The sequence below is a fragment of the Rana temporaria genome, chromosome 6, assembly GCF_905171775.1.
Source record: "Rana temporaria chromosome 6, aRanTem1.1, whole genome shotgun sequence".
Lineage (NCBI taxonomy): Eukaryota > Metazoa > Chordata > Amphibia > Anura > Ranidae > Rana > Rana temporaria.
This window is the reverse complement of record NC_053494.1, coordinates 53,879,170-53,895,730: the sequence shown is the minus strand read 5'-3', so window position 1 is coordinate 53,895,730 and position 16,561 is coordinate 53,879,170. Positions and strand designations below refer to the sequence as shown.

The 16,561-nt window shown below is 40.1% G+C and overlaps 1 protein-coding gene across 1 annotated transcript in view; it reads right to left on the bottom strand.

The window, feature by feature from the left end:
• Positions 1 to 16,561, bottom strand: part of EIF2AK1 (eukaryotic translation initiation factor 2 alpha kinase 1) — a 62,692-nt gene that overhangs the window by 37,712 nt on the left and 8,419 nt on the right. Inside the window, exons 2-3 of the mRNA XM_040356805.1 lie at positions 10,900 to 11,055; positions 1,596 to 1,732 (exon numbers count right to left, since the gene is read on the bottom strand). Of these exons, the coding sequence (XP_040212739.1) occupies positions 1,596 to 1,732; positions 10,900 to 11,055 (293 nt within the window). The remainder of the gene's footprint in view (positions 1 to 1,595; positions 1,733 to 10,899; positions 11,056 to 16,561) is intronic.

Sequence of the window (16,561 nt, the reverse complement as noted above, 5' to 3'; positions counted from 1 at the left end):
GTGAGAGAAAAAAAAAATAAAAGGGACAAATTTCATATGGGTACAGCAGTCGTTATTTAGTCGACTAAAACATTTTAGTCGACTAAATTATTATTTTAGTCTACTAAAATTAAAACAATTGAGATGACTAAAATACGAATAAAACTAAAATGCCATTTTAGTGAAAAGACTTCGGCCTCTTTCACACGGGGCAGATCAGTAATGATCCGCCCCGTGCACCTCCGCTTGCTCAGCGGGGATCGCCCGTTGATCCCCGCTGAGCCGGCGGATGACAGGGTGGTCCCCGCACACTGTGCAGGGACCGCCCTGTCTTTTCTCCGCTCCCCCCTATACGGGGGGGGGGGGGGGGAATCGGATGAACACGGACCGTCTGTCCGTGTTCACCCGATCCGATCGACGAAAGGAAAAGTAGGTTTTTCCTCCGTCACACTTTGGCGGATCAGAGCGGTTCGGATGTCAGCGGGCATGTCACCGCTGACATCCGCGGCTCCATAAAGGAGCACGGGGCGCCCGTACAGGTCCGCAAAAAAAAAAAACTGACAGACGGACCTGTACGGGCGCTCCGTGTGAAAGAGCCCTAAGACTAAATAAAAATTTGACTTCAAAATTAACACTGGTCTGTAGCGCATGTTCATACCTCAATACCATAAACAACATATTCGATTTTTCACTCCAGCAGTATATAATGAGTTTGGAAATGGTAGAGAAATGTTAACTAATGCATTACAATTTAATTACACTCATTCGATTTTAGACTAAAATGTACAGAAGATTTTAGTCGACTAAAACGTAGGACATTTTTAGTCTACTAAAATATACTGGAGATTTAGTCGACTAAATACGACAAACAATTGCAGAAGACTAAAACGGGACTAAAACTAAATCGAAATTTGCTGCCAAAATTAACACTGGGGTACAGTTTTGCATGAGTAATTGTCATTCAAAATGTGAGAGCACTGAAAACTAAAAATTGGTCTGGTTAGGAAGGGGGTTTAAGTGTCCAGTGGGCAAGTGGTTAAAGGAAGTTTAAAAAAAAAAAAAATGACATATTGTCCGGATTACCAGGTGAATAAAATAAAAATAAAAAGATGCAAAAAAAATGATACCAACAGAATTAGTAAGCTGCAATATAATACATTTTTGTTTACCAGTGTTTCTATTATTTGGACTATCAGTGAACATAAAAAGAAGGAAATCGCATGGTGGCAAGCAGTAGTATGCAGATAGTGAACTCTGACTTTACTGGCTGCATGCTTGTTTAGGATTTGTAGGTGATCATAAAGAAAAGCAAAGGGAATGATGATTCCAGAGCATGTACCTTTTAAATACTAATAAAAAATTGCAGTTTTTATATTTTTGTCCTAAAATATTCATCATAAGTTGTGGCGCCACACAAAGCATTGTCCGGATCACAAGACAAGGCATCATTTTAAAAGTCTTTGGGGCTAAAAGGCATCATTCCTGAATACTGGTTTCCACTGCCCTTTAATTCATGACACAGAGACAAGTGATTGTGTTAGCTAATCAGACTTATAGTCAAGGAAGTGAGCCAGTAGATTGGGATCACAATATAATATAGAAATAGAATTACATACCTCTTTGTGCATGTGCCGTTTAGCAGCCTTTAGTAGTTCTGTGATTGCTGTGCTGTGCTGCAATCTCACTGAGCTGAACTCATCACTGAAGGCAAATGGAGTCAGAAGGCCCATCCTTGTAAAGGTTTGGCAAAGCACTAGAAAACAGAAGGATTATCACCGAACATATTGTGTTAAAGACGGATTCCCAACATTCATTTACATCTCTGCAATCCAACCATTACAACCCTGGCCGTCAGTGTTTTTTCTCCAACTGTCCCCCCATCTCATCCTATTTTTAATTTTCATTTCACCGGGATTTGTCAATTTCGCTATTTAATATTTGCAGTTTATCCCAACATACTGTATTATAGATCTTTATTTTTCTGAAATTATCGATTTTTTTTTAACAAAGGAAGAGGGATTTAACTTGAAACTTAGGCTCCATGCACACTAGCATTTTTATATATTTTTTGTGCAGGCTTGTAGTAGCGTTTAGGAAGCAATTAGGAGCATTAGAATTGTATTCATGTTTTTTACAGTACATTTAAAATATATATATATATATATATATATATATATATATATATATATATATATATATATATATATATATATATATATATATATATATATATATATATACACATACACACAGTGAGGAAAATAAGTATTTGAACACCCTGCTATTTTGCAAGTTCTCCCACTTGGAAATAATGGAGGGGTCTGAAATTGTCATCATAGGTGCATGTCCACTGTGAGAGACATAATCAAAAAAAATTTTTTCCCAGAAATCACAATTTATGATTTTTTTAACTATTTATTTGTATGATACAGCTGCAAATAAGTATTTGAACACCTGTCTATCAGCTAGAATTCTGACCCTCAAAGACCTGTTAGTCTGCCTTTAAAATGTTCACCTCCCCTCCATTTATTATGCTAAATTAGATGCACCTGTTTGAGGTCATTAGCTGCATAAAGACACCTGTCCACCCCATACAATCAGTAAGAATCCAACTACTAACATGGCCAAGACCAAAGAGCTGTCCAAAGACACTAGAGACAAAATTGTACACCTCCACAATGCTGGAAAGGGCTACGGGGAAATTGCCAAGCAGCTTGGTGAAAAAAGGTCCACTGTTGGAGCAATCATTAGAAAATGGAAGAAGCTAAACATGACTGTCAATCTCCCTCAGACTGGGGCTCCATGCAAAATCTCACCTCGTGGGGTCTCAATGATCCTAAGAAAGGTGAGAAATCAGCCCAGGACTACACGGGAGGAGCTGGTCAATGACCTGAAAAGAGCTGGGACCACCGTTTCCAAGGTTACTGTTGGTAATACACTAAGACGTCATGGTTTGAAATCATGCATGGCACGGAAGGTTCCCCTGCTTAAACCAGCACATGTCAAGGCCCGTCTTAAGTTTGCCAATGACCATTTGGATGATCCAGAGGAGTCATGGGAGAAAGTCATGTGGTCAGATGAGACCAAAATAGAACTTTTTGGTCATAATTCCACTAACCGTGTTTGGAGGAAGAAGAAGGATGAGTACCATCCCAAGAACACCACCCCTACTGTGAAGCATGGGGGTGGTAGCATCATGCTTTGGGGGTGTTTTTCTGCACATGGGACAGGGCGACTGCACTGTATTAAGGAGAGGATGACCGGGGCCATGTATTGCGAGATTTTGGGCAACAACCTCCTTCCCTCAGTTAGAGCTTTGAAGATGGGTCGAGGCTGGGTCTTCCAACATGACAATGACCCGAAGCACACAGCCAGGATAACCAAGGAGTGGCTCTGCAAGAAGCATATCAAGGTTCTGGCGTGGCCTAGCCAGTCTCCAGACCTAAACCCAATAGAGAATCTTTGGAGGGAGCTCAAACTCCGTGTTTCTCAGCGACAGCCCAGAAACCTGACTGATCTAGAGAAGATCTGTGTGGAGGAGTGGGCCAAAATCCCTCCTCCAGTGTGTGCAAACCTGGTGAAAAACTACAAGAAAGGTTTGACCTCTGCAATTGCAAACAAAGGCTACTGTACCAAATATTAACATTGATTTTCTCAGGTGTTCAAATACTTATTTGCAGCTGTATCATACAAATAAATAGTTAAAAAAAATCACACATTGTGATTTCTGGATTTTTTTTTTTGATTATGTCTCACAGTGGACATGCACCTACGATAACAATTTCAGACCCCTCCATGATTTCCAAGTGGGAGAACTTGCAAAATAGCAGGGTGTTCAAATACTTATTTTCATCACTGTATATATATATATATATATATATATATATATATATATATATATATATATATATATATATATATATATATATATATATATATATATATATATATATATATATATATATTTTATTTTTTTATTTTTTTTTATTTTTTGTAGCATTCAGTGTTTTTTTCTGCTGGAAAAAAACGCTCCAAAAACTCTATTCTGCTCCTAGACGCTGACGCTCAAAAGATACTAATAGCCTAATGTAGTGTGCATGGACACATAGGATAACACTATTTAGCTTTTAGGAGCAGGAAAAAAAAATGCTAACAAACAGCTTCTAGGAGCTTAAAGTAATTCTAGTGTGCATGGAGCCTGAAAGTGGTTCTAAAAGACAGAAGATTTTTTTTTATAGATCTTAAAAGGAGTTGTAAAGGTTAATTTTTATTTTCTAAATAGGTTCCTTTAAGCTAGTGCATTGTTGGTTCACTTACCTTTTCCTTCAATTTCCCTTCTAAATGTTTTTTTTTCTTTGTCTGAATTTCTCACTTCCTGTTCCTCCTCAGTAAGCTTGTCACCATCATCCGAGCCCCGTTCTGGTTGGGGGTTAGTCAGCGTGCTCGCCCCCCTTGGGACATCCCTGCGGGGAGATGCTGTGGACACAGCATCTTCCCGCAGGGATGTAGTCCCAAGGGAGGGGGTAATCACAGTGACTAATCCCCAGCCAGAATGGCTCGGATGAGGGGGGCAAGCTTACTGAGAAGAAACAGGAAGTGAGAAATTCAGACAAAGAAAAAAAAACATTAAGAAGGGAAATTGAAAGAAAAGGTAAGTAAACCAACAATGCACTAGCTTAAAGGAACCTGTTTAGAAAATAAAAAAACAAACCTTTACAACCCCTTTAAAGCATAGAATGCATTCAGTATTAAGTGTCCAGCAGCCCCCCTAATATTTATCTGAGCCCCATCTCGATCCAGCGATGTTGCACAAGAGTCTCGGCTGTCCAGGACTCTCCCTTCCGATTAGTTCACTGACTGACAGCAGTGGGAGCCAATGAGGAGAGAGGGGGATGGGGCCGATCCGTGTCTGAATGGACACAGAGCAGCGTCTCGGCTCAGGTGCCCCCATAGCAAGCCGCTTGCTGTGGGGGCACACAGCAGAAGGGAGGGGCCAGGAGCACTAGCGAGGGACCCCAGAAGAGGAGGATCTGAGCTGCTCTGTGCAAAACCATTGCACAGAGCAGGCAAGTATAACATGTTTGTCATTTAAAAAAGCAAAAAAAAAAAAAAAAAAGCAAGGACTTTAAAAACACAACACTAGCGACAGACCCCAAGATATAAACAAAGTCTACAGACTATGGATCCAAGACCCAGAAAGGAATCTATAGTGGGTAGGTTTAGAAGTACCTCTCATGCACCAGTAGAAGTTTACCTTTAAAAAAAAAAAAAAAAGGAAGGATATACTGTCTGGCCGTGCCTGCACACTAACACCTCAAACTTCAATGGGATGTTGCTCCTGTAGTACATGTACAGCCAGTTCAAGTTTATAGGCCAGTAATGGGACATTTTTTTAAACAGGTGCATTAAAGCGATGACTGGATGAAAACCAAAGCTGTGGTACTCGGGAACATGTTATGTTTTTAGGGTGGAACATGCAACAGGTTCCCTCCCCTGCAGTTACCCCCAATCCTCCCTGTGACAGTGGGCTGGGGGATCTTCTTTCCGCACCCACTGTCACAAATCGAAAAAGCGTCATTCATTTTCACATTCTGTGAATGAAGGCTACAAGTACCAACAGCCTTTGCAGCTGATGGCTTGCAGTTCTCAAGGAACTAGGAGTATGCTGGTGGGCATCCATGTAGTTCATTGATTCTGCATGCTAGTATTTGAGGAATGGGCAGACAGCAACAGTGATCTGATGACGATGGGTGCAATGCTTTACACTGGCTCCCAAGAAAACAAAAATAAAAAATAGTCAATGTACATTTTTTTAACTGCAACAAATGTGCATTTATTATTTTTTTGTAAAGGTGAACTTATCCTTTAAAGTCTCAGGGGTAGATTTACGTACGGGCGCCTAAAAGTAGGCCTAGCCTACTTTAAGGCTACACCACCTTAAATTATTTAGGTTAAAAGTGATTCTCAAACCACTTACCTTCAAATTTTAGGCGGCGTAGCCTAAAACGAGCGGGCGTAAGCGCGCCTAATTCAAATGACTGGGAGGGGGGCGTGTATTATTGAAATGAGGCTTGACCTCACGTTTGACGTTTTTTACATTGCGCATGCGCCGGGCGACTACATTTCCCAGTGCGCATTGCGGCTAAGTAGGCCGTACGGGCCTATTGATTTCGACGCGTACATAAACGACGTAAATCCCGATTCGCGGACGACTTGCGGAAACGACGTAAAAAATTTGAACCTCGCGGCGGGAACGGTGGCCATACTTAACATTGTTATTCCACCTCATAGGTGGACTAACTTTAGGCGGCCTATCGCGTACGGAAACGACGTAACTCGACGGTGTAGGCCCGGCGTACGCTCGTAAATCGTCGTGAATCGGCGTAGTCCCTCACTTACATAATCTAGGCCGGCCGCAATGGCAGCGCCATCTAGCGGGCAAAAGAAACATTGCAGCCTAAGATAGAATGGCGCAAGCCAGCCTATCTTAGGTATGTTTAAGTGTATCTCTGTTAGAGAATACACTTAAACATAGGCCGGCTTAGATTCAGAGTTAGGTAGATTCACAAAGAGTTAAGCCGACCTATCAGTTTTTATTGACACCAAAGTGTACCTTTAATTCCAAATGTAGCATGTGAATACAACATACCTGTATGAAATCAAAGTGGAAGAAAACGTATTTACAATACCCATTACTTATTTCCAATAATCAATATTTACACAGGTCGCAAAAATATATATATAAAAAAACTTTTTGGACGTGATTTCTGCACATAAACAAGAAGTCTCCGTCAAATACTAGAATCAATTTCAGTGCACTCCAAGAACTTGTTCACATGGGTGACCAGGGGATGATAAAAGCAGGCAGTTGGGCACCCTTCACATTTGTGTAAATATTTTATTATATCTTTTCATGAACTATAGAAATGACACTTTGCTACAATGTTGTGTAGTGAGTGTACAGCTTGTATAACAGTGTAAATTTGCTGTCCCCTCAAAATGACTCAACACATTGCCATTAATGTTTAAATATAATAAACTGTACAAAAATGTGAGGGGTGTACTCACTTTTGTGAGATAATGTATATCTAGGGAGGGTGAAGTTAATTTTTAAATATAAAATAATAAATAAAGGACTCCACTTGAAGTTTATAGTATGTTTTTAATTAGCAGGGCAAAAGGTAAAAAAACACCATATGCTGGAGTTTAAACATAAATTGAATTGAAATTCTGCCCTGGACTTACAATCTGCGCCAGCATCTATAATTTATAAAATTGTCGACCCAATATAAAAATAAAAAAAAATAAAAAAAAAAAAATGATGCAATGGGAACCAGCATTTTTTAATAATTTTTTGGGTGAATGGCAGAAAAAAGTCAAGTCTATTAAGTAGATTCAGTAAGAGTTAGACCAGCTTATCAGTAGATAAGCCGACCTAACTCAGAATCTACGCCGACTTATGTTTAAGCGTATGCTCAAACAGAGATACGCTTAAACATATCTAAGATACGACGGCTTGCGCCGTCCTATCTTAGGTTGCAATATTTCGGATGGCCGCTAGGTGGCGCTTCCATTGCGGTCGGCATAGAATATGTAACTTAGTAGATACGCCGATTCACGAACGTACGCCCGGCCGACGCAGTACTTTTACGCCGTTTACGTTAGAGATAGGCCGCCTAAAGTTAGAGCTAGGCCCTAGTTGGAATAGTAATGTTAAGTATGGCTGCCGTTCCCGCGTCGAAATTCTAAATTTTTACGTCGTTTGCGCAAGTCGTCCGTGAATCGGGATTTACGTCCACGTCGAAATCAATAGGCCCGTGCGGCGTACTTAGCCGCAATTCACACTGGGAAATGTAGGCGCCTGGCGCATGCGCAGCAAGAAAAAAAAAAAAAACGTCAAAAACGTAAGGTCAAGCCCCATTAACATAAAACACGCCCCCTTACACAGATTTGAATTAGGCGCCCTTACGCCCGCCCGCTTTAGGCTACGCCGCCGTAACTTAGCAGACAAGTACATTGTGAATCATGTACTTGCCTCGCTAACTTACGGCGATGTAGCTTAAATGCCTTAAGCTACGCCGCCGCAAAGTTGTGGCAACGTACCTGAATCTAGGCATATGAAATGAATGTTTTAGCACAATCTGACCATTATCCATTTATGTGACTTTAGTTGAGATTTACACAAATACACCTGATCAAGAAGTCTTTCCTACAGCATTTGTAGACTGTTGATAAGAGACTACCATAACTTTTTCCAAGTTGGTAAAAAGCAAACATAAGGCTCACAGTATAGTAAAACTTTTGGAAGCAGACCAGCCTATGCTGTAACAGCTGTTTTTCTTTTTAACTGATACATGTGCATTTAAAAGGCAATACAAAATACTGATAATAAAACTGCCAGATCAGCAGCAATATTTACTGGCTAGAGTTTCCCCTTCCTCTCTACTTCAACACTGCTATCTCCTTTTAAGCTTGAAACACTTGTGTGACCTAAATTTGCCCGAAAAAAAAAAAAAGCTGCATAACAGTAAAATTACCTTTCTTTTTTTTAAACTGTGGATTGCCCCGGCTATTTATGCTGTCACAAGTACAATTCTTTATTTACATTCTATGCACACCGGGTCTGCTTCCATTTATATCTTGAATATACAGATTTTATTAAATAGTATACAATGCATAGCAACGTTTGTTTTGTTTTTCTATTTGCCGTTTCCCACAGTGCTTGGCCTACATACAGATTCATAATGTAAAAAAATAAATTGGTCAACTGCAGCCGAAAAGTTTTTATATTAAACAAAATGGGGGAGTATAAGAACCTGTAGTGGATTTTTTTTGCTGTCTGTGTTACTTTGTCCACGCATGCTCCCGAGATGCACCTGAAGGAGGCCAACCAAATGCCCCACAACTCTCCCCAGTTTGAAGACTTTTTTTAACCATCTTTAGGGACAAATAACTGGGCCACTTGTTCTTTCAAGTGAGCTCCCCAAACTGAGTTCTTTAACCACTTAAGGACCTGACCAAAATGCTGCTAAATGACCCAAGGGGTTTTTACAATTCGGCACTGCGTCGCTTTAACAGACAATTGCGCGGTCGTGCGATGTGGCTCCCAAACAAAATTTGGGTTCGTTTTTTTCCCACAAATAGAGCTTTCTTTTGGTGGTATTTGATCACCTCTGCGGTTTTTATTTTTTGCGCTATAAACAAAAATAGAGCGACAATTTTGAAAAAAATTCAATATTTAACTTGTATCCCCCAAAAATATATAAAAAAAAAAAAAAAAAAAAAAATTTTTCCCCTCAGTTTAGGCCGATACGTATTCTTCTACTGATTTTTGTTAAAAAAAAAATCGCAATAAGCGTTATCGATTGGTTTGCGCAAAATTTATAGCGTTTACAAAATAGGGGATAGTTTTATTGCATTTTTATAATTTTTTTTTTTTAACTACTAATGGCGGCGATCAGCGATTTTTTTCGTGACTGCGACATTATGGCGGACACTTCGGAGAATTTTGACACATTTTTGGGACCATTGTCATTTTCACAGCAAAAAATGCATTTAAATTGCATGGTTTATTGTGAAAATGACAGTTGCAGTTTGGAAGTTAACCACAGGGGGCGCTGAAGGAGTTTAGTTTCACCTAGTGTGTGTTTACAACTGTAGGGGGGTGTGGCTGTAGGTGTGACGTCATCGATCGAGTCTCCCTATAAAAGGAATCACACGATCGATGCAGCCGCCACAGTGAAGAACGGGGAAGCCGTGTTTACACACGGCTCACCCCGTTCTTCAGCTCCGGGGACCGATCGCCGCACTCCAGCGGCGATCGGGTCCGCGGGACCCTCGGTCCCGGAGCTTCGGACACGGCTGGGTACTAGTACAGGACGTACCTGTACGTACATGTGCCCAGCCGTGCCATTCTGCCGACGTATATGTGCAGGAGGCGGTCCTTAAGTGGTTAACCACAAGCTTACCGCCCGCCGTCATATGACCACTAGGGGGCGCGCTCACCCGCCGCGTCACTGGGGACCCGATGCACGTGCCCGCGATGTCCGCTGGCATCCGCGATTGCCCAGTAACTGAGCAGGACCATGGATCTATGTGTGTAAACACACAGATCCACGTTGTCAGGGAGAGGAGAACGATGGTGCGTCCCTTGTACATAGGGACACCAATCGGTTGCCTCCCCCAGTCAGTCCCCTCCCCCTACAGTTAGAATCACTCCCTAGGGAACACATTTAACCCCTTGATTGCCCCCTAGTGTTAACCCCTTCCCTGCCAGTCACATTTACAAAGTAATCAGTGCATATTTATTGCACTGTTCACTGTATAAATGTGAATGGTCCCAAAATAGTGTCAAAAGTGTCCGATGTGTCCAGCCACAATATCACAAATCACTGATCACCACCATTACTAGTAAAAAAAAAAAAAAAAAAAAGAGCTATAAATCTATCCCCTATTTTGTAGCCGCTATAACTTTTGCGCAAACCAATCAATATATGCTTATGGATTATTTTTATACATACATAATATATCACACATACACACATTTTTTTTTTTTTTTGGGGGGGGGGGGGATATTCATTATAGCAAAAAGTAAAAAATATTCTTTTTTTTTTTCAAAATTGTTGCTCCTCTTGTTTATAGCGCAACAAATAAAAAACGCAGAGGTGATGAAATAGTACCAAAAGAAAGCTCTTTTTGTGGGGAAAAAGATTACAAAAATGTAATTTGGGTACGGTGTTGCATGACCGTGCAATTGTCATTCAAAGTGTGACAGCGCTGAAAGCTGAAAAATGGCCCTGGCAGGAAGGAGGTGAAAGTGCCCAGTATTGAGGTGGTTAAAAAATGTGTAGTATTATACTAAACAATGGTCACAAATTCCATTTAATATGGCAATAAAAAACAAAATAAAAGCATACTTACATCTAAAAAGTTGTTTCGTTCGGTTGGGGTTCTGTTCATGGACATGACATAAATGCTCTACCAGAGAAACCAGCAGGAGCTGGTTGGGGACTGTAGTAACATTTGGGAATTGCAATCTTCTTTTTACCAATTGGAGGTCAGATGGCGAATCAGATTCTACAAAGAAAACCAGAGAAACTATTAAACTAGCAAAATTAGAACAAACATACGCTAATATAAAACTGGTACCTTCTTAATTTGAGGGCTGGTTGACGCCACAATTTCTGCATTCTGGAGCGTTTCTGCATGTGCGTTTTTGATGCGCTCCAGTGCATATTTTCCCTTTTTTTTTTACTCATTTGAGCACAATTGAGGATACCGTATGTGCATTTTTGCCGTGGTTCAGATGCGTTCCATACAAAAAAAAAATGCAATATGCTCTACTTCTATTGACTGCACTGGTGTAAACTAGGGCCATTGGAATGCATGTAAAACACTGTCCATTAGTTTATCATGCAGAGTAAAAAAAAGCATTGGACTTTATCTGGTGTGAACCAGCCCTTAAAGCCAAGTTCCACCCATAAAAATAAGTTGACATTACTGCGCAGCAAACAACCTAACGACATTTGGACAAATTTCTTTTTTTTACTTATTTAATGCCTGTTGCTATGTGGCCCCTTCTAATCTTTCCCTTCCTCACTGCGGTGCCTGACGTCCTTTCCCTCGGCGCCTCTGCTCGCTACTGCTCCTGGGAGATGTGTCTCATTTCCCAGGAGGCAGTGCCGAGGGCTAGGTTCCCATAATGGGGCGGGCACTTCTGATGATGCCGCCCCTTGTGATGGCAAACTGTCGTTTCCAGCGCCGGTACGTGTTGTGCATGCGTAAGAATGGACGGTGCATGCTGGGAATACAGCAGCTTTGTTTTCCAAGAGAAAAAGCTTGTGGGCTTCCCAAGTAAGATGGGGCACACCTGTGCCAACCATCCAGCCTGCGCTATCCATGTCGTGCCCCCTGTGCCAACCATCCATGGTGTGCCTCCGGTGCCAACCATCCAGCCTGTGCTATCCATGGTGTGCCCCCTGTGCCAAACATCCAGCCTGTGATATGCATGGTGTGCCCCCATCCAGCCTGTGTGTATGTGATACAGCTTGTTGCTGTCCACTCCTCGCAACCAGCCTGTGTGTCCGCTGTGAGCCCTCGCTATGTCCTGCAGCTGCTGTCATCTAGATGGAGCTTGTGTCTGCCTCTCTGTAGCCGTTCGATCAGCGTGTGAGGGGTTAATCCGAGTCAGCTGTATTCGTCGTGAGCAGCTCTGCGCTCGGTTTCTTTTGTCTGAAACCAGCGCTAGCGCAGTAGCGGCAAGGGGTACCGTCTTTCACGGGATACTGATCTTCATGCTACACCGTGCCTGTTCTCACTGCCTGCCCATCTCCTTCCCAAGAGGAGAAGAGGTTTAAGTTCTTGTGGGCTTCATTTGGCACCCTTTACTTAACAGTGAGTGGACAGGGAGTGTGGGGCAGCTAGTTAGGACTGCCTCTGTTCCATTTACACCCCCACAAAAATGGAAACTTTTTATAAATTTTTATATATATATATATATATATATATATATATATATATATATATATATATATATATATATATATATATATATATATATATATATATATATATATATATATATATATATTTTTTGTCTGTTGACACTCGCTGCCATCCGATTCGGTCTGCCAAAAACAGACAGGATCGCCTGTGTGGAAGGGGGAGAATGAAAAATAAAAAATGTATTTCAATGAAAATGGAAAAATAAAAATTTATATAAAAAAAAAGTTCCGATCCTGTCCGCCAAGAAAAGACGGATGGTAGTTCTATTTTCCATCCGTCTAGTGGATGGGATGGAAACGAACAGGTGGTTCGTTTCCATCAAATTGCCCCATAGAGGGCTGTGCCCGTGTCTGCTCTGCACAGCGGAGCAGAAAGATCGTTCATCCACTTGCTCAGCAGGGATTATCTGAGAGAAACCCCCCCGCGCTCTGAGCAAGCGGATTCTTCTTAGTGGATGCGCCCGTGCAAAAAAGGGACTTATGGTGGCATAAGTTACTGGATCTCCCATCGCCCCCACTTTGCTGCACTGTCCCTCCCTAGTGATCTGCTGCCCATCACATCAACCCAAGTACACACGGGCCGAATGTCGGGCAACATCAGCCAACTCAGAATAACTGGCCGCAGGTCCGAAAGAAGCCAGCTGTCTGGCTTCTGTCAGACGAGCATGCTGGAAAATCAGCAGCTGAAAGACTGGCTCCCAACTTTTTTAGCTGGCTCCTAGATTCCAAGCAAATTTGTCAAGCCCTGGCTTAACGTAATGGACTACCAAACTAAGCCCTACCCACTTACGATTCACTTCCTCAGTACCTCAATGGTTATTAAAGGCTCTCTCACAATGGACTGGCGAATGAATAGGCCATAGACCATTACACCTCGATAGACACCAATATTAGATTACAAGTGCAGCCAGAGCTAAAGAAGCATGCCCCACAGAGAATGTTTTAAATGTTTGTTAGAATATGTCTGTCCCATGATACATATGATTGAAGGTGATTTAGTTTTGGAAAGAGTTTAAATAGCTATATTCATATACAATACTAGGATAGAGACATCTCTACTTTCTTTTTGGTGGGTCAATTTATATATATATATATATATATATATATATATATATATATATATATAAATAATTATTATTAATAAAAAAAATCATGGAACTAGAAGCAAATAAAAAAAAAGCCATCTCAAACACTGCTTTTAGGTAAACATAATATTTTTATTTTATTTTTATATTTTGGTTGTGTATCTTGAGGAAGCGACATGGGTCGAATTGCTACGTTTCAGGCATTTTTCAATGTATTGCACTTTTTGTGTAATACAAATTTCTGTAAAAAAGAAAATTGGGATGCTTACTATATTGTGGTTGGCGGTCCTTAATGTTTTATTTTGTGTATTGTATTGGTTTATTGAAAATATTAAAAATAATTTTACAAAATAATAATTAATTAATCCACACCCACTGAACACACACTATCCTATAAAAAAAAAAATCACCTCTTGCTTTTTAAATCAAAATTTTTTATCAATCAGTTTAATGCCAGCAGGGAACTGGGCCCAATCATACCCTAGACTCTGACTCTACAACCATCACATGATGTAATGTCTTGTAACTGCTTATTACATTCAATGAGCAATACGGAAGGCGGACACATGATCTGCTTGTACAATTGGTTTTAAAAGATTTCTTGCACAAAATTATGCTTTTGGTGTGGTTTATTATTAACATAAATGATGTGCTTTCTCTCACAGGAATGTCCTTATAATTAGCCATGTGGGAGTAACCATCAAGCTATACTATACAGATAGTGGTTATCTGCACCCTGCATGCTGTGTCAGTGGAGAAGAGTTAAGTTTTATATTCTACATGTTATCAAACCAACAGAAGAATGTTATAGCTCCAGGTTGACTGGCACTGCAGATAAGCAAAACAGAAATCAACATTTATTTATATTAAATTTAATATGTTTCCGCATTTTTTTCCCCATGCTTCCAGGAAAAACATGGTTTATTTATATATACAGTATATACATATATATATATATATATATATATATATATATATATATATATATATATATATATATATATATATATATATATATATATATTTTAAAGATGCTTCTTATTGATAAAGATAACACAAAACAAACTTTGCGACGTAATTAAATCACACAAAACCACTAAGAATACTAGACATGTGTACTACCGAAAAAATTTGCTTTGTTTCGTAACTTTGGATGCATTTGTTCAGTTCCATTGTAAGTGCCAAGTAAGCAAAACGACAGCTGCGCTAAATTCTAAATCAATATAGAGATGCCACTATATATAAAGTGGAGTTCATATATTGATAATATATATGGAATTGATTGAACATTAATAAAGGTGTCCCCACGTGAATAAATGAAAAAAATAATAAGTGTGATCATAAGGCACCCAATTAATAAACAGTCCATAAAGTAAGATCTACAGTCCATAGAATTGTGATCCCCAAGAAGTGATAATTAAATCACAGAAGTTGTTGAAGTAAAAAATATCCAGTGCAAAAAACTGCTGACATCCGAACAATGTGAAGAAAGAAAAACCTCCACCATAGGTAATAGCTGCCTCTTACCAGATAGTATTCATCTCTGATTAGGAGATCATACTCGCTTTAAAGGTTGTTATTTCCACACAGCTTTCCACAAGGGTTATCCTCCATGCAGATATTCACATCCAGTACATAAACCGATATGTCAGGAAAAAAGAACTTGCATAGTGTAAAATCCAAGGTGTGTTTAATGTAGTATAAAAAAATTGCACTTACAATGTAGATGACATTAAGAAGCATGTAAAAACATTGAGCCGGCCGGCTCCTCGATATGCCTGCCCGTCTTCCGGGTTCAGCTGGTAACGCGGTGACTAGGGCTGCAACTAACGATTATTTTCATAATCGATTAGTTGGCCGATTATTGTTTGGTGGAGGTTTTTTTTTCTTCACATTTTCCGGATGTCGGCAGTTTTTGCACTGCATATTTTTTGCTTCAACACCTTCTGTGATTTCGATATCACTTTTTGGGGATCACAATTCTATGGACTGTAGATCTTACTTTATGGATCGTTTATCAATTGGATTCCTTATGATCACACTTATTATTGTTTTTTTCATTTATTCACGTGGGGACACCTTTATTGATGTTCAATTAATTCTGTAACGAGACCCTTGCTCGCTCGTTTCCGCTCTCCCGACACTCCTCTGCTACTAGTGAGTCAGCTTGCAGATCGCAACGTCTCCGTGATCCAAACTACAGCTATGTGGCGTTCGGAATCCATTAGAACAAACACCAGGCAGGCTGTATGTAAGTTCAAACAGGAAGACCTTTATTGGAAGTACACAACACACTTTTATACAGAATTTGGAACATCCCGCCCCAAACAACCGCTTTCCTATTGGTCAATTGTAAAGTACATGTAGTCCTCCTTCAGGTCCTCCTTAGCCATGCAAATGAGGACTTGAAAATGAGTCAGCAGGGATTGGTCCGATAGCTTGATTAGAAGGACTGTTATGTGTAATGAGACGGAAGCCCCAGGGGGCAATCAATGTACACAATAGCCAGACACAGAACAATGGAGCCGTCTGGAGCCTTAAGACAGAGCAGAAGACCCCCCACTGTGTAACAGATTTCAAGGAGGAACACTTCTGTATTCCAAGGTCCATGACAAATTCCATATATATTATCAATATATGCACTCCACTTTATATATAGTGGCATCTCTATATTGATTTTGAATTTAGCGCAGCTGTCATTTTGCTTACTTATTTGTTTTTGGAGTAATATAACACTGTTTAGTTGCTGCTGGTTATCTTTGATTGAGCGCAATATTTTTTCTATTACCATTCGTTTAGATGCGGCATTCGTTACCTTCATTTAGTTACTTTAGACAAATTTGAAAGGAAATTCCAATAAAAATGTAAATTTTATCTATCCCAAATTAGCTGCTATAGCGCAGAGACCTGAATAAAAGACATACTAACTGCAACTATTTTACCTAGAATTTAATAGTTTATAATATTATTAATAAATATCAACTATAATAATGG